Source organism: Symphalangus syndactylus, chromosome 8, assembly GCF_028878055.3.
Source record: "Symphalangus syndactylus isolate Jambi chromosome 8, NHGRI_mSymSyn1-v2.1_pri, whole genome shotgun sequence".
NCBI lineage: Eukaryota > Metazoa > Chordata > Mammalia > Primates > Hylobatidae > Symphalangus > Symphalangus syndactylus.
The window spans coordinates 28,644,850-28,663,474 of NC_072430.2; the positions used below are offsets into that span (position 1 = coordinate 28,644,850).

An 18,625-nucleotide genomic window follows, 5' to 3' on the forward strand; every position below is an offset into this window, starting at 1 on the left:
AACTGTCTTTAAAAATATGTACTAAGAAGTCTCTACTCTTGCCTAACATGCCTTTTTTCCTCCTTTAAAATTATTTGAATCTAATTTTCCTTCAAAAATATGACAGGCTACACGAAGGTTTGTTGCAAACATAAAAATAATAGAAAAGGGAGAATACAAGGTGTCAAGCACAAGGCCTGAGACAGACACTGTGTTTGTAGCTATGAACTATAGCTGGTAGTTAGTGTCTCCCCTACCTTCTATCTCTTCAACTAAGAAGATACACAAGCAGAGATGAGTTAACCATTCCTACTGTTTGTGATCTTTCCTAGACTGCACCCAAAAGGCATTTCCCTATCTATGCTTTTATTCATTTATCATTTAGCATGAACTAACCTTAGGTTGATATTTACTTTTTTTTTTTTTTTCTGAGATGGAGTGTCGCTCTGTCACCCAGGCTGGAGTGCAGTGACGTGGTCTTGGCTCACTGCAAGCTCTGCCTCCTGGGTTCACACCATTCTCCTGCCTTAGCCTCCCGAGTAGCTGGGACTACAGGCGCCTGCCGCCACACCCAGCTAATTTTTTGTACTTTCAGTAGAGACAGGGTTTCACTGTTAGCCAGGATGGTCTCGATCTCCTGACCTCGTGATCCGCCCGCCTCGGCCTCCCAAAGTGCGGGATTACAGGCATGAGCCACCGCGCCCAGCCGATATTTACTTTTTTAATGTAGAAATGTTCTCAAACTCTACATAAATTCAAATATTAACTTAGAAAACTTAGAAAACACTGAACTTAAAATTTATAACACTGATTTTTATATGATTAATAAGACAATCAAAGACTGTGACAGCCATGTTTTTTGCCTATTTTTAAAGTATACATTTCTTTTTTTTTGTTTTGTTTTTGTTTTGAGATGGAGTCTTGCTCTCTCGCCCAGGCTGGAGTGCAGTGACGCGATCTCTGCTCACTGCAAGCTCCACCTCCCGGGTTCACACCATTCTCCTGCCTCAGCCTCCAGGGTAGCTGGGACTACAGGCACCCATCACCACGCCCGGCTAATTTTTTGTTTTTTAGTAGAGATGGGGTTTCACTGTGTTAGCCAGGATGGTCTCGATCTCCTGACCTCGTGATCTGCCTGCCTCGGCCTCCCATAAAGTATACATTTCTTAAGTGAAATCAAAAACAAAGGTTTCAAATGGTATTCTGCAGAAATTTTTAAACAGGGTTTTCAAATTTTTGGTCTGATGATTGAAGATACTTGGTCAAAGGGTAGATATATAAGGATTCTATATATCCTGTGTCAATATTATGGGTTTTCTTTTTCCTTTTTTTTTTTTTCCTTGAGACAGCATCTCACTGTCACAGGCCAGAGTGCAGTGGCATGATCATGGCTTACTGCAGCCTTGACCTCCCTGGCTCAAGTAATCCTCCCACCTTAGCCTCCTCAGTAGCTGGGACCAGAGTTGCATGCCACCACATCCAGCTAATTTTTGTATTTTTTGAAGAGACAGGGTTTCACCATGTTGCCTAGGCTACTCTTTTTTTTTTTTTAGAAGAAAAGACAGCTGGGCCCGGAGGACAACTACCACCAAGACACGGAGACCAGTAGTGGCCCCAAATGCCTGGCTGCGCTGATATTTATTGGTTACAAGGCAAAAGGGGCAGGGTAAGGAGTGTGAGTCATCTCCAACGATTGATAAGGTCACATGAGTCATGTTTCCACCGGACAGGGCCCCCCCCCACCTTTGGCAGCCCAGGTGGAGAGAGAGAGGAGACAGCTTATGCCATTATTTCTGCATTTCAGAGACTTTTAGTACTTTTACTAATTCTGCTGCTGCTATCTAGAGCAGAGCCAGGTGTATAGGGTGGAACATGAAAGTGGACTAGGAGTGTGACCGCCGAAGCACAGCATCACAGGGAGACGGTTAGGCCTCCAGATAACTGCGGGCGAGCCTGACTGGTGTCAGGCCCTCCATAAGAGGTGGTGGAGCAGAGTCTTCTCTAAACTCCCCGGGGGAAAGGGAGACTCCCTTTCCCGGTCTGCTAAGTAACAGGTGCCTTTTCTAGGCACTGACGCTACCGCTAGACCAAGGTCCGCTAAGTAACAGGTGCCTTCCCAGACGCTGGCATTACCGCTAGACCAAGGAGCCCTCTAGTGGCCCTGTCTGGGCGTGACAGAAGGCTCACACTTGTCTTCTGGTCACTTCTCACCGTGCCCCTTCAGCTCCTATCTCTGTATGGCCTGGTTTTTCCTAGGTTATGATTGTAGAGCGAAGATTATTATAATATTGGAATAAAGAGTAATTGCTACAAACTAATGATTAATGACATTCATATATAATCATATCTATGATCTATATCTAGTATAACTATTCTTTTTTTAATTTTTTTATTTTTTTATTATTTAGGCTACTCTTAAATGCCTGGGCTCAAGTGATCCACTTGCCTCTGTCTCCCAAAGTGCTGATTATAGGTGTGAGCCACTGTGCCTGGGTATTTTTGGATAATTTTTAAGTTAGAAATGCTTTCTCAAAAGGCAATGTGTCAACACCTTTTAGTATGGCTACTATTAAACAAATAGAAAAAAGCAAGTGTTGGGGAGGACGTGGGGAAATCCAAATACCTGAGCATCATTAGTTGTAATGGAAAATGGTGCAGCTGCTATAGAAAGCAATACGGTCACTGGGTGCAATGGCTCATGCCTATAATCCCAGCACTTCGGGGGACTGAGTCAGGTGGATCACTTGAGCTCAGGAGTTTGAGACAAGCCTGGGCAACATGGTAAAACTCTGTCTCTACGTAAAAAGGCTGTGACAAAATTAGCTGTGCATGGTGGCTTGCACCTGTAGTCTCACCTACTTGGGAGGCTGTTGGGAGGCTGAGGTGGGAGGACTGCTTGAGCCCAGGAGGTGGAGGTTACAGTGGGGGGAGATCGCTCCACTGCACTTTAGCCCCAGGGCAACAGAGTGAGACCTTGTCTCCAAAAAAAAAAAGAAAAGAAAAGAAAAGAAAACAGTATGGTAGTTTCTCAAAAAATTAAAAATAGAATATATGATTTAGCAATTCCACTTCTAAATATATGCCCAAAATCTTTAAAAGGAGGGTCTTGAAGAGGTATTTGTATACTCATGTCCATAGCAGTATAGTTTATTCACAACAGCCAAAAGGTGAATGTAACCCAAGTGTCCATCAACTGATGAATGCATAAGTAAAATGTGGTATATACACAGAATGGAATTTTATTCAGCCTTAAAAAGGGAGATTCTGACTCATTACGATGTGGGTGAACCTTGAAGACATCATGCTAGGTGAAATAAGCCAGTCACAACAGAACAAACACAATATGATTCCACTTATATAAGGTACCTAAAATAGATTCATAGAGATAGTAAGTACAATGGTGACAGTAGTCAAATTCATAGTGATAGAAAAGAATGTTGGTTTCCAGGGGCTATGGGAGGAAATTATTGTTTATGTGGCACAGGAATTTCAGTTTTGTAGTATAAAGAGAGTTCTGGAGGTAGTAGTTATCATTGTACCACAATATTAATGTACTTAATATTGAACTGGACACTTAAAAATGGTTAAGACAGTAAATTTTATGTTATATATATTTTACCTTAATTTTTTTTTAAAAAAGGTAATAATGTCCAAAAATTACTTACACTTTACGCTGGTACTCATGCTTACTGGAACTGAGCAGTCTACTGCAGCTGAAAGAGAAAGTTAATAGTTTAATAATATTCTCAGTATTTATAAATGACAAATACTAAATGTGGAAATCACAAAATGTTCCAGACCTTGCAGCTGTTTATTGTACTTCTAGAGATAGAAAACACAATATCTTTGATTAAAAATACACTGTTGGGATTCACTCATTCGATACTGCAGAAGAAAATACTAGTGAACTTGAAAACATAGCAATATAAACTGTTCAAAATGAAACAGACTTAACATACTTATAATGTAGTCCCAAAACAAGCTTGGGGAAAAAAAAGCAAAATGGAAGACTTATACTACCTGATTTCAAGACTTACTGTAATGCTACAATAATTAAGGCAGTGTGGCATGGGGCTTAAAGATAGACATATAGATCAACAGAACCAAGGAGTTAAGTCCACAAACAGACCCACACATATGGTCAACTGACCTTCAAAAAGTACTAGGACAATTAAATAGAGAAAAGATAACCTCTTCAACAAATGGTACTGAGAAATTTGGATATGAAGAGGCAAAAAACCAAAACAACCAAAAAACCTCAAAACCCTTATATCATACCATATACAAAAACTAACTCAAAATGGATCGCAAATTTAAATGTAAGGGCTAAAACTTAAAAACTTCTAGAAAAAAACATATTAAGAAAATCTGAGTGACCTAAGGTTAGGCAAATATTTCTTGAACAGGTTATGAAAACAACTATAAAAAACTAAAAACCTAAACGATTTCATGATTTTCACATCACAAAATATTTTTCTTTTGTTTTTTTAGCCATTTAAAAATATAAGCATCATAAAATATAAGCTAAAATTTAAAAACTTTAGCTATTTAAATGAGAATAAAAATTTAAAAGACATTAGTCAAAAATTGGTGAAATTCAAATAAGGTCTGTGTAGTTAATGGGATTGCATCAATATTGATTTCCTGGTTTTGATAACTATACTATGGTTTTTAAGATTTTTAACATTAGTGGAAGAGCAGAGTAAAGGGTATATGGTAACTCTCTATACCATTTTTAAATGTTTATGTAACTCTAAAAATTTCTCCAGAATACAAATTTTAACAAGAAAATGAAAACACCAGCTACAGATTGGGAAAAAAATATCTGCAAAACATATATCTGATATAGAATCGGTATATAAAGAAACTCACAACTTAATCCTAAAGAGACAAACAACCCATTTTTAATAATGAGTAAAAGATTTGAACAGTCATTTCACCAAAGAAGATATACAGATGGGAAATAATAAGGTAACATCACCAGACATCAAGGAAATGCAAACTAAAACTATGAAGTTAAACTATTTCATATTCACTAGAATGGTTAAAAAAGGACTGTCAACACCAAGGGTTGTTAAGGGTGCAGAAGTAATGGAAATGGAAATGGTATATTCACTCTGGAAAACTGTAGTTTCTTTTAAAATTAAACTTATACTTAATATATTACCTCACAGTTCTACTCCTGAAACATAAATTTACCCGAGTGAAATGTAAACACAAAATTGTATGTGAATGTTTATAGCAGCTTTACTCCTAATGGCCAAAAGTGAGTCAAAACAATCCAAATGTTTAACAACTGGTGAATCATAAACAAATTGTGGTCTATTCATTAAATGAAATACTCCTTAACAATACAAAAGAATAAATGGTGGTACACAGAACAGCGTGAATTAGTCTTAAGATCATTAAGATAACTGAAAAAAGCCAGACCCAAAACGATACATGATTCCATTTCTATGAACTTATAGAAAAGGTAAAACTATAGACGAGAAAGCAGATCAGTGGTTGCCAGGGATTTGTCAGGAGGGGACTGGCGGCAAAGGACTAGGGGGAACTCTTTGAGGTAATGGACTTTTTCTATATCAAGGGTTGGCAAATTTTTTCTACAAAGGGCCAGGTAGTAAATGCTTCAGGCTTTGCAGGGTGATACAGTCTGTTACAACTGGTCAACTCTGCTTTTTAGTGTAAAAGCTGCCAGAGACAATAGGTAAAAGATTGAAAATGATTGTTTGTCTACGGATAACTAAATTTGAATTTCATGTCATAAAATATATTTTTTTAATTTTTTGCTACCATTTAAAAATATGAACACCATTCTTAGTTCATGGGCTGTATAGAAACAGGTGGTAGGAGGGTTTGGCCTGAATGGTGTAGTTAGCTGATTCCTGTTTTATAGCATGGTTGTAGTAGTATTTATACAAATGTGTTCATTTTTCAAAATATTTATCTATACACATTATAATCAATGCATTTTATAATGTAAGTTTTATCTCAATAAAGCTGACAAAAGAAAAAAATTAAACAGAAAAATCGCATCTTCTTTGTACAACTTCCATAGATGTGTAAACAAAAAAGCAGATTATATATTTTCATATTAAAAGCAATATCTAACAAAATATTAGCAATAGAGACAAAATGAAATAAAACAGGCATTATATAGATTTCAAATATAGTTAACAAAAATGGGTATGAATTTGCTAAGTACCTAGAGTCAACAGTTTGTATCACACTAAACCAAACAAATATAAATCCTCTCATATATATAAGGTATTCATTTTTGCTATAGATATATTTTAATGAGAAGTGAAGCTGGAGGTTTAAATTGAGTACAGAGAGTTCACATTTGCACATTTTTACCTTTGGCTGAAAGGATTTTATTATAGTGAACAGCCATGTGATTCTTGACCAGCTGGAGAGTGCTTAGTCTGAGAGAAGAGGAGTCAGTGCAAAAAGCTAAAAATTAAAACATAATCATTATATATTTAAAACTAATATAAAAATCATGAGATAAACAAGGCACTGATTATTTAACTCATTCTTATAAAATGTTCTGAAATTCAACCAGAGATATTGATATATGACATTGTGATGTGAAACTTTTATCTTGCACTGATAATGCCAATGAGCTATTACCATTTGGGTTCAAACCTTCCTGAGAATAAAATTTTACAAGCCTGAGAGTCTGGGGAAGAGATTCTAGGATACAATCTATCATTACATTTACAGAACTATTTCTTTTTGACAGCTCTCAATCTTGTAACTAAGGATGTTTAGCTGCTTGCTTAATTAGTTACCATTGTTAATACTTAATCAATGGAGTTTCAGAAATTCAATGACTACCAAATCCCAAAACCCTACATACAAAAATTCTATTCTGAGAAGCAAATTGCTAACTTAAACCTGAAAACAAGATCTACATATCAGTTTACTACATTCTTTTTGAAGTACTAAAACTATGTTATAACAAGTGTGATCGCAAAGAAATTCCATGACATTAAACTCCTTGGTCCTCATTCAAACTGTTTAAAAGAAATCTTAGAAATAGTTAAGCACTTATACACAAGTATAAAATGTAAATGTAGGCAAAACTTTTTTAAACATTAAAAACAGTTTTTGAGAAGTAATACATGCAATGTGGTTAAAAAAATTCAACAGCTAAAATGGCATATGGAGTTTGAAAAAGAAGTGACTTCTCTACCCTGACCTTTAGTCTCCCTTCCCAGAAATATACTATGTTACTGTTTAAATGCATCCTTCTAGAGACTCTGTGCATAATATAAGCCTATGCAATAATTACAAGCTTGATGCTACTACTAAAAATATTTACTGAATAAATGCCATTTACCATGCATTGTTCTAAACTCTTTATATGTATAAACTTATCTAGTCATTATTATTATCATTTAATCGAAGCGAAAACTGAGGCACAGAGATATGAGTTACATCTTCAAGGTTACACTGCTGATAAAGGATGCAGCTTCCATGTGACCTAAGGCAGCCTCATACTTAAAACCACCATACCTATACCAGCTCTATACATATATTCTTTAAAAGAAAGTTAGCAAATTTTACATATTGTTCTTTATCCTGATTTCTATGTATGTATATTTTAAATCTAGTTTCAACTTTTTATTTAAAATTTAGTTTTTAAAGTTTATGATTATGGCTATATATGTTACATACATATATATGTTATATACATACATAGCCATAATCATAAACTTTAAAAAATACACTGTAATACACAGAAATAAGTGAGGCAACTGAAAATGAGATCCTTCCACCACATTTAGAGTTAACAATATCAAAGATTTTTCCTGTAAATAAGGAAAATAAGGCTTTCAATTATTTTGCCTAAGGACATAGACTTATACTTCTAAGGCATCATTACAAAAATTTATATTAAAACCTACCTTAAAATGTACCTTGAAAGTTTTAAAATATAAAAATATCACAGCACCTAGAAATCCAGTTGGATAAAGAAGCTCATAGGCCTTTGCTCCTGTATTATTCAAGTGCTCTTTTTCTCTGCACAGCTTTTCCTTTTCAGTGCTTGCGTCTTTAATACCTGCTACTTACCATTTTAACAAGGCAGGCATGCCTTAAATCAGGGTAATTTCCTAGCAAAAGTAGAGCTGGGCTGCTGTAGCAGCTGGGGAGCAGGAAACAGCCAAGTCCACATCCAGGGCACAATAATAGTTTGAAATCATAAACTCCAAAATTCTCTAATCTCAAGAATGCCTATATTTCATTATAATTAATAATATGAAGTTCAAATATTCGTCAAATGAAATAATTTTTCCATCATGTCATATAATTTGCCAGTAAAGGAAACAGACAATCTTCTAACAAAGCTGCCATTTTAAGCACCTCACTTACCATTACTTTTGGTGCTCAAGTGTCCTTTAAATAGGCACGGTGGACCATATCTGGGAAGGACAGAGGTTGCTCTGACTTTTAACAAGAAAAAAAAAAATCCTAAATTAGGATAAATGAAACACAACTTTTATAAAAACAACAATATTCAGTATTTTTTAAACAATAAATTTATCACAAAATAATTTCTTTCCTAAAAGGTGACTGCGTTTTTAGTGGTAATCTCCAAAACAGGAAGTCTGAGTTACGGCATTAAATGTAATTTAATATGCAAAATATAAATGCTTTATCCCCCAAACAGATATTTTAATAGGGTAAGATGGCTAGTTTGCTATCAGGTGGGCTGCTAAAAGCTATAACAAGGAGGACACATAGAAAGTCTAGAAGATATATGGATGACTAAATATAGAAAAAAGAAGTATTGAGCTAGGAGAACTAAAATCTAGGACCAGAGAACAAAGCTTGTCAGAACAGATCAAAAAAAACAAACTGAGGTCAGAATATCTATGAAGCTCTTTCTATGTCACAGGTCAGAGTGCAGGAAGGAAAAAAATATTAGGACAATCCAAGTCAAGGTGATGCCATCTGAACTGGGAAAAAAGATAGTCATGAAATGAGCATAGCTTCTACCAAGAAAGAAGGAGGGTAAGACCTAAACATAAGAAAAAATACCAACAAACTCTCAGAAAAACCTCATTTCTCCAGATAGAAAGAACTGTGACTTTTTTCTTGTCCGGAATTCAATGCCTCTTCACCTGGAAATGACAACTCAACTTTCCTTTGGGCGACTCTTCCCTTACTCTTAGCCTAGGTGGTTCAAATAGAGCTGACCCCACTGTCAGGGTTAGGCATAAAACCCAAATCTGGACAGCTGTGTTGATAGCATCAGCAATGCTATGTGATCCAAGTCCCACCATGAGATACACAATCCTGGGCCTTTACGGGAACTATTAGGAAAGGTACTTTCATTTCATTGGGCTTGCTAAACCCAGGGAAGGGTCTAAGCAAGCCCTGTATTGCTGGTGGCCATCCTGAACCATATAAAGGAACCTGTCCGAGAATGAAGCCTACACAGTCAAGTGGAACCAAGATAGAAAGAGATTTCTTGGTGACATCGTTTGAGTACCTGAGGCCAACCATGTCTGAAGCTCTTCCTTCCCTAGATGTTTCTTTACATTAGCCAAAAAAAAAAAAAACAAAAAACCCATTTTAGCTTAAACCAGTATGAGTTGATTTCTTCATTTGTAGTGAAAAGGCTAATTTATTGAGTGGTAACCCGCCCAGGCAGTGCTCCAAGCACTTTGCTGATATAAATTCATTTAATTCTTACAATACTATAATTCTCCCTACTTTATAGATGAGGGTAATTGAAGCACAGAGGTTAAACTTGTAATTTGTCAAAGATTACACAAGAATGGGACACATTTGGGATCTTAACCCAAGCAGTCTGGTTCCTGGGTCTTAATCATTACACTATCTTGACCAATATAAACTGCTCAGTACTTGAACCATGCTCTAAGCTACTAAATCATGTGAAACAGACCAAGAAGATATCTCAACTGTATGTAGTTTATTCCCTCCAAATTCCATTCTATTCTATGTATGTTTCAGTATAGGTCACAGAAAAAGGAAAAACAGGTATACCCAGAGAAGTGTGAAAGGATTAAAAGAGAATAAAAAAAGGTTGGAACCTAGTGATAATGCCCTGGATAGAAATGCTTTCCCACCCATCTGTAGGTGACAGCTGTGAACAAGGTGGTTAATATTTGGCCCCAGGAATCAATCCAGCTGCTCTTTAGCATAAGATGGGGGTTAAGAACAAACATGGAATTTAGATGTTCCTTGATGTCTATGTTCCCTTGTCTATTTACCATCAGATGTACACCAAGGCATATACTCTGTGGTTTCTAATATTCCTATAAATGTCATATTAAAAATGACAGAATTAGGGCTGAGCACAATGGCTCATGCTTGTAATCCTAGCACTTTGGGAGACCGAGGCAGGCTGATCACCTAAGCCCAGGAGTTCAAAGACCAGCCTGGACAACATGGTGAAACTCTAACTGTACAAAAAAATACAAAATTAGCTAGGTGTGGTGGTGTGTGCCTGTAGTCCCAGCTACACAGGAGGCTGAGGTGGGAGGATGATTGAGCCCAGGAGGCTGCACTGCACTCCAGTCTGGGTAACAGAATAAGATCCTGTCTCAAAAAAAGAAAAAAGAAAAAGGAAAAAAAAAAAAACCTAACAGAATTGAGGGGAGAAATAAGACAATTTAATTCATCTACCCTCTCATAGTTTCTGGTTCCTGCTTTGCGTCCTGTGTATAGGTCACATTTTCCTGTTTTTTGTTTTTGTTTTTTTGCATGACTTGCAATTTCTTTTTGTTGAAAAGTTAGTATTTTAGGTAATATATTGTAGCAACTCTAGATACAGAATCCTCTCCTGAGCTTGTTTTCATTGTTGTTCACTTGTTTGTTTAGTGACTTGGCTAAGCAATTTATCAAAGTCTATTTCCCATGGAATGTGAAGCCTCCGATATCACTCCTCAGTGATGAAGCTCTGGGCACGTGCACAATTACGCCTTCTCTAATGAGGTCTGAACCCCAGTCTTTGGGAGAAACTCTCTTTCAAATTGTCCTTCCTTTAGTACTTTCCCTTAATTCTAGGTACCAAATACAGTTTTCTTATATATTTTTAATTAATTCATTAATTTTTTTTATATACTAGAGACAGGGTCTTGCTCTGTTACCCAGGCTGATTACAAACTCCTGACCTCAAGTGATGCTCCTGCCTCAGCCTCCTAAAATGCTGAGATTACAGGCATGAGCTGACACGCCCAGCCTCTTACATCTTATAGTTACTCTTTTATGAAAGTATAACAATTCTCTAACTTTTCCTTGTATAAATCACTGTATGGTTTCTATCTCCTGACTGGACTTGACCCAGAATGAGACAAAGGGGCATGGAGAAGTAGCCTCAAACCAAATGCCAGGGAAAAGAACATCATTCTCTAACTATTAGGACTAAAATCCTGTCAATGAGATTGAAGATCTTAGTGGTGAAATTTACTGGTATATGACAGCAGCCCATTTTCCTACACAATTTGATTAAAATAGCCAGAAGAAAGTCCAGTGAGGAAAGATGAAAGTGTTTCTTGTGGCAGGGTTTCTCTGGAAAACCAAAGGTTTGGGAATCTACCATTGTTAAGTGTCTCTATGAGACCAATAGATCAAAACAATTTTTTTTTTTGAGATGGAGTCTTGCTCTGTTGCCCAGGCTGGAGTGCAGTGGCATGATCTTTGCTCACTGCAACCTCCCACTCCCAGGTTCAAGTGATTCTCCTGCCTTAGCCTCCCGAGTAGCTGGGACTACAGGCGCACGCCACCATGCCTGGCTAATTTTTGTATTTTTTGGTAGAGACAGGGTTTAATTATGTTGCCCAGGCTGGTCTCGAACTCCTGACCTCAAGTGATCCACCTGCCTCGGACTCCCTGAGTGCCGGGAAAAAATTTTTTTTCAAGTTACTTTCAGTTACCTATACTAATAGGTTGCCTCCTCTCCTTCCTAAAGGTCATTGATATTAGAGTGAATGGTAGTTTGTTATTCTCAATCTTTTCTTCACCTTCCCCCACAGGAAGCTGGAAACCACGCCTTGTATATACCTAGTCCAAGCCCCCATTTTATATATAACTGAGGCCCAGGGACGTACAGTGACGTGCTGAAGATTACCTAGTTAGTTAGTAGGAAACAAAGATTACAAACAAGACTAACCGTTTTTCAGTCTGCTGCTGTACTATACCACCATTTAGAAGATTTGCCTTACAAAAGAAAGTCTAAAACGTGATTACAGTAAGAGCATGACAAAAGATAATTTTTCTTTAGATGTTTTAATATTTTATACTCTGAAATAACTAAAAGCACCTCCTAATGAAATCTAAGAAATTTATTCTCAATTAAGTATTTTAGCTGTGTCTAAAATTATTTATGGTTTCCTATTAATTTACAGTATATGAAAGCTGACTGCCCCAGTTATTTGCTGATTATTTATTTTAAAAATTCAAAATAACAATATTTGATATTATCATATATTATTTCCTAAAAATGAAGCTAATTAAATTGTGCAAGTTGTAAAAATATAAACCTTTTTACATTTGGCATGAACCCAATTTTTAAAATAATTCAATAAACAAATACAACTTACTAAATCTAATATACTCTAAATTTTACATATATCCTTTCCCCCTGCCCAACCCTACCATGGGATAGTAAGTAAATGCATTGGCTTCAGATTTATATTCTTCACCTAGATTCAAATCCTGTTCTGCCGCTGTGATCTTGGCAAGTTATTTGTGATCTTTTGCTTTAGTTTCTTCACTATGAAATAAGGCTAATGCCTATCAAGATATTTTTGTACATTAAATGAGATAATTTGGAAATAGTTCCTACTACATAGCAAGGATTTAATGTTAGTTTATGTGCAAAATTTCTTAAGATCATAAAGCGTTTTGGTTTGCTTTTTCTGAAACCTAGGTTGGTAAAGTGTCAGAATATACAGTTGGCTGATCAATGAATAGTTATCTCCTACATTCAGAGTAGCACTTATTTTGATCAATGACTACATAATAAAGGCAGACTCATTCAAAGAAAGACATCAAGGAATCATCTAGCAGCTTGGTTTAAAGGCAGTCTTTTAAATAGATAAAAACACCGAATTGGGAGGGGCTGGGAGTCTAAAGATTGCCTCATTTGACTCGAGGAAAGAATGATACTGACTCAGAAAGTGTGAAAATGCAAATTATTTGGTTTGGGCCGATTTGTAGAGATTTAAGGTTCTATTTCCCCACCCCCAACCCCACTCCATGATGTCCACCTGACTCAAGAACTCAGTAGAGAACAGGTGTATATGGTGATTATGGATTGCTGCTAAAACTGCAGTCCGCTGACCAGCAACACTGCATTACTTGGAATTTATTATAAATGCAAAATCTCAGCCACCCCCAAGGGACCTACTGAATCATAATCTGCATTTTAATATGATCCTGAGGGGATTCCTATTCACATAAAGTTACAGAAACCCTGGGTTACTCAATAGCTCTGGGGGAGGTAGTTTGTTACTGGGAGATTTCATATTTACTGACCACTTAAAATGCGCCAGGATCTTCTCTATATTATCTGCATTTAATCCTCAAGAACTCCATGGCCTGGGTATTTGATCCTCACGTTCAAGAGATGAGAAAACTGAGGGTCGTCTCCATGGAGAACAGAGGGGTTTGGTTTGGGGCCCAGGGAGGTCTGACTCCAAAGGCCAAACCTGGTTCCTCTGCCTGGGAGCTACCGAGGTTTTAAAGGCTGCACGACCCTGAGTTCAGGAGACAGGGGCTCCTGATGTCAGGGCGACAAATTCAGGGCAAAGAAGCGGACCTACGAGGCTGCCAAGCAGGCTCTCCCTTTTCCTTTGCGCAGGCCCGGGCAGCTCCAGGAAACACTGGCGACTCAGCCAAGGGTAGGAAGCGCCCAAGGGGCGGCCTTGCACTCGGCTGCCCGGACCCGAAGCTGCGAGCGCCGCCTGGAGCGAGGGGCGAGGCGGCGGTAGCCCATGACAGCTGCCCTTTACCTCTCCGGCTGCCATTCATGCTTAGTCCTCTTGCTGCCGCCGTAGGGACACGCTGGATTCCCTTCTGTCCTTACCCCGGCCGGGCACAGCCCCGGCAGTGGAGGACTGGAAAAGAGGAGCCGGCGGCGGCCGCAGCAGCAGGGAAACCGTCGCCAGGCCGTTGCTAAGGGCCGGGTCCGGAGAGTCGCTATTGTGACGTCACGACGCAGGGGACGTGCGTTCCGCAGCCCCGCCTGCGGGGAACCCAGTACTAGGAGGACAGTTGCGGACAGAGACCCCTGGCGGGGAAGGTGCATCGAGCCCCAGTCTCTTGCTCTGGGATCCTGCCAGTCTTCCGCAAAGCGACCTCCTGTCAGGATCCGAGTCACCACCACCTGGCAGGCTCTGTCCCTGCGGGAAGAGCAGGGAGAGGAGGTGGACTTATCTGGCATCCACGTCCCCTGGGTCCCGGAGAAAAGTCAAACACAAATGTTAGTTGAGGTCAGGGTAACATTTAACCAGTTCCAAATAATTAAATTTCAAAGCAGTCCGTGAACTTTTGGATTAGTGAAAATCCTAGGAGTGAAAAACATCTACATATTTACATCTTAATTCTTAACCTTAATAATAAGTTTGAATTTCCTTTCTGCTCGCCAAGCTTCCCCGCTTCTGTCACTGCCTCCCTTTCATCGTTAGTTTCAATCCATTTTTATTTATAATGGAAGAGAGCTGCAACGTGAATAAGGGGTTGATTTATTTATGGCTTTCTATAATTTGTTTAATTTTGAAGCAGTTACCTTTGAATCCTTGGAAATAACGTCAGAACAGGGTAGGAAGCATTCTGTCATGTAAGACTTCTCAGCCTAAATGTCCATTGACATTTTGGGCTGGTTGTATAATTCTCTGTTGTGGGGGTTCTGTCCCTGTGAACTGTTTTGTAGCATCCCTGGCCTCTGCTCACTAGAAGCAAGTAGCTTCTCAGAAGCAGACCCCACCCACTCCACCTCCAATCCTGACAGTCATAAATGTCTCCAGACATTGTGAAATATTCCCTGGGGGGCAAAATCGCAACTCTGTTGAGACCCACTGCTGTAATGAAAAGAGTCCTGGTTTTGGAGCCAGATATGTAGAACTTAATTCTAAATTTTCTGCTACTTACCAGCTTGATCCTGAATTAGTTTCTAAAACTTTCTGAGCCCCAGTTTCCTCTTTTCTAATGTAAGTTGTGAGAGTTGTCAAAATCAAAATAGAGTCACATGTATTAGAAAACCTGACAAGTGGAACTGGGGAAGGCCATGAAGGAGAGTTCTCATGCATGAATGCCTGATAATAAAACTATCACAAAATGCTGTGAAAACCACAACCTTGCACAAAGACCTCCACCTTACCCAAAAAGATACTTCTATGAGGACGTCTGTCCAGCAATTGTCTGTCCAACCTTGAACTGACGTCACCCTTGTTATTGATGCTTGGAGCCAAGGCTAATTACCTCAAAACAATTATGTAATCCTCTCCCTGTTTTTATTTTTTTTTTAAACTTTTTTTCCTTTAATTCCTTGAATATGCAAACAGTTTGCCATGGCACGCATATTCCTATTGCAATGCCCATTGCCGGGTAAATGTCATTTTCTTCTGTAGAGTTGAGGACTAAGCTCTGATTTTTTTATCTTGCCCAAATTCCTATCTAAGGGGTCTGGGGAGTCATGCCCTAGAAGCCATAAATTCTTATCAGATGGGTTTTATTTGACTCTATATATCATGGCTTACTTTCCAATCTGATTCTGGCATAGTATTATGAGACAAGGAAAAAAAATCAAAGTATTTAACCCCAAGATATATTTCCTTGCCATACCTTGAAATTGCCCTGCAAAGTCTCTTGTGGGAAAAATCTGCATTCTATAGAGAATCTCTTTTCCCCTTTATTTTCTTTCTTTCCTTTCCAAATCCAGGAGATAACCAGCTAAGAGCCAGGCACCCTTTTAGGTCTGACAAGACACATTTTACAACCTGCTCTCTCTCTGAGGTCTGCTATCTGAGAGCTTCCTCTGCACAATAAACTTGGTCTCCACAATATTTTATCTTAACCCCAACATTTCCTTTTTATTGATCCCAGGCCTTCAGATAAACTCAACCAATTGTCAACCAGAAAATGTTTAAATTTACATACTCATTGAGTTGTCCCACCTTTCTGAGCCAAACCAATGTATTTCTTATTTGATTGATATCTCATGCCTCCCTAAAATGTATAAAACCAAGTTGCACCTCAACCACCTTGGGCACATGTTCTCAGGACCTCCTGTGGGTCACTCATATTTGGCTCAGAATAAATCTCTAAAAATATTTTACAGAGTTTGACTCTTTTCGTCAACAGTCTACCTCTCTGTTGCTTGGGATGAAAAAATGATGCTACTAATTTTATAGTTAAAAGAATTAACAGTGCCTGGCAAATAAAAGAATGTATTCAATAAATGTTAGCTTTCTCTCTTCTAAGATTCCTATCTCAGCAGAGCTGGGTATCAGGGAATTCAGGCTTGGGGGCGTAAGTCAGAAACCCTATAACAAGGAAGGAGAAATAAATCAGAAACCCAGTTATAGTAACACTTGAACCTCTGTTTTCCTAAAACCCAGGGTAGGCAGACAATGATTCAAAATTGGAGGCATGTTGAAGTGTGTGTGATGACTCTGTGGCCCCAATGACAAAAGGAATTTGGAAGGATACAGGGGCAGAGAGTCAGATGTTATGCAGTCTATTAGTTCATTCTCACATTACTGTAAAGAACTACCTGAGACTGGGTAATTTATGAAGAAAAGAGGTTTAATTGACTCACAGTTCCATAGGCTGTACAGGAAGCATGGCTGGGGAGGCCTCAGGAAACACTATCATGTTGGAAGGGCAAAGGGGAAGCAAGTAGCTTCTTCACATGGCAGAGTAGGAGGGAGAGAGAGCGAAGAGGGAAGTGCTACACACGTTTAAACAAACAGATCTCATGAGAACTCACTATCATGAGAACGGCAAGGGGAAAATCCACCCCCATGATCCAATTACCTCTCACTAGGTACCTCCCCCAACATGGGGATTACAGTTCACCATGAAATTTGGAGGGGGACACAGAGCCACGTCATATCATGTGGAGAAAAAAAACTCCTTCCCAGGTACTCATTATTGCCTGAAATCCATTTCTAAGATCATGAAGGCCTTTATTTCACTACTGGCAGCTAGCAAATATTTCTCATGTAATAGGCCTCCAGTAAGCATTTGTTAAGTTGAATTAGAAACAAAGAACCCAAGGCAAACACCCTTGGGATAAGCATCACAGTGACTTGACTCAGGGAAGGTGATACCAGCTCCTCTTAGAAAAGTAGACTTTTGGATGACAAGTAGATTTTGTTTTCAAGTAGAAAGGGGGGGTCCATGATCTGGAGAGGGCAGCAGAATGGGAGAAATTTCTGGAGACCATATTGTCTGGTACCCAACTTTGTCTGAAGCCATCTATTTCATTATTTCCCTTTCAACATTTTGTTCCAATTATTTCAAGAATGTGTGCATAATAGGATCTATTTCTCTCCAATTTTAGCAATGAACATATTATCCTAAGCGCAATTTAATTTGTCCTTTGCTTTGGCTCTATGTATGTAAACAAGAGAGAAGATTCTTTCTGGTTGCTATTCCCAGGAAATAATTCATGATCATGGGTGATGGATACAGCTGGTATGAGTTTATTATAGAGTAAGCTCCCAAGAAACACCCTTCTATTGGGAAAATCATCACCAGCTGCAATGGCCTTGGAGCGTAGGCATTCTGAAGACCTTTTTGTTGAATATATATGTTTACACATGAATTTCATGTTCTGAAATTATTCCAATGCTATAATCTTGTTATTGACATTTATAAATCTGCATACGTGTTTTTGTTTATTTATTTATTTGTTATTTATTTATTTATTTTTTGTAGAGACAAAATCTCACTGTGTTGCTCAGGCTGGAGTGCAGTGGTGTGATCTTGACTCACTGCAACCTCCACCTCCCGGATTCAAGCAATCCTCCTGCCTCAGCCTCCCGAGTAGTTGGGACTACAGGTGCATGCCACCACGCCCAGCTAATTTCTTTTGTATTTTAGTAGAGATAGGGTTTCACCGTGTTGCTCAGGCTGGTCTTGAACTCCTGAGCTCAGGCAATCCGCCTGCCTTGGCCTCCCAAAGTGCTGGATTACAGGCGTGAGCCATCATACCTGGCTAATTTTTGTATTTTTAGTAGAGACAGGGTTTTGCCATGTTGGCCAGGCTGGTCTGAAACTCCAGGCCTAAAGTGATCCACCTGCCATAGCCTCCTAAAGTTCTGGGATTACAGGCATGAGCCACTGTGCCCGACCCATATGTGTGTTTTAGACAGAAACACTTTGTTTCCCTTAATGAATTGGCATGAACTAATCAATTATTGGGTTTCTTTTTTTGTATCAGCTTACAGGAACCTCAAAACTAAGATTTGTGCTCAGTTGAAATAAATATTCATAGCCTTTTAAAAATTTATCTTGTTAATTCTCTTTATTAGGAATATGACTTCTTCTTTTAATGGTTCAATTAGGCCTGTCTTATTGGATGAGCTCTAAGCCCTTTGGAAATGGGCTTTTATATATTTGAAATATATATATATTTCAATTTTGTATAAAGGAAATAAAC

The 18,625-nt window shown here is 38.5% G+C and overlaps 1 protein-coding gene across 7 annotated transcripts in view; it reads right to left on the minus strand.

Moving 5' to 3' along the window:
- The window catches only part of SPATA7 (spermatogenesis associated 7), a 61,914-nt gene extending 47,550 nt beyond the window's left edge, over positions 1-14,364 (minus strand). For 2 of the 7 annotated variants that reach the window (XM_063645509.1, XM_063645507.1), the window contains exons 1-2: positions 13,971-14,281; positions 3,645-3,692 (exon numbers count right to left, since the gene is read on the minus strand). In XM_063645509.1, coding sequence (XP_063501579.1) covers positions 3,645-3,692; positions 13,971-14,266 — 344 coding nt within the window. In that variant the 5' untranslated portion in view covers positions 14,267-14,281. Of the gene's footprint in view, positions 1-3,644; positions 3,693-6,336; positions 6,433-8,358; positions 8,434-13,970 lie in introns of all 7 variants that reach the window. The other 5 variants (XM_055288512.2, XM_055288513.2, XM_055288514.2 and 2 more) reach the window with 5 other exon arrangements.
- Between the last annotated feature and the right edge of the window lie 4,261 nt (positions 14,365-18,625).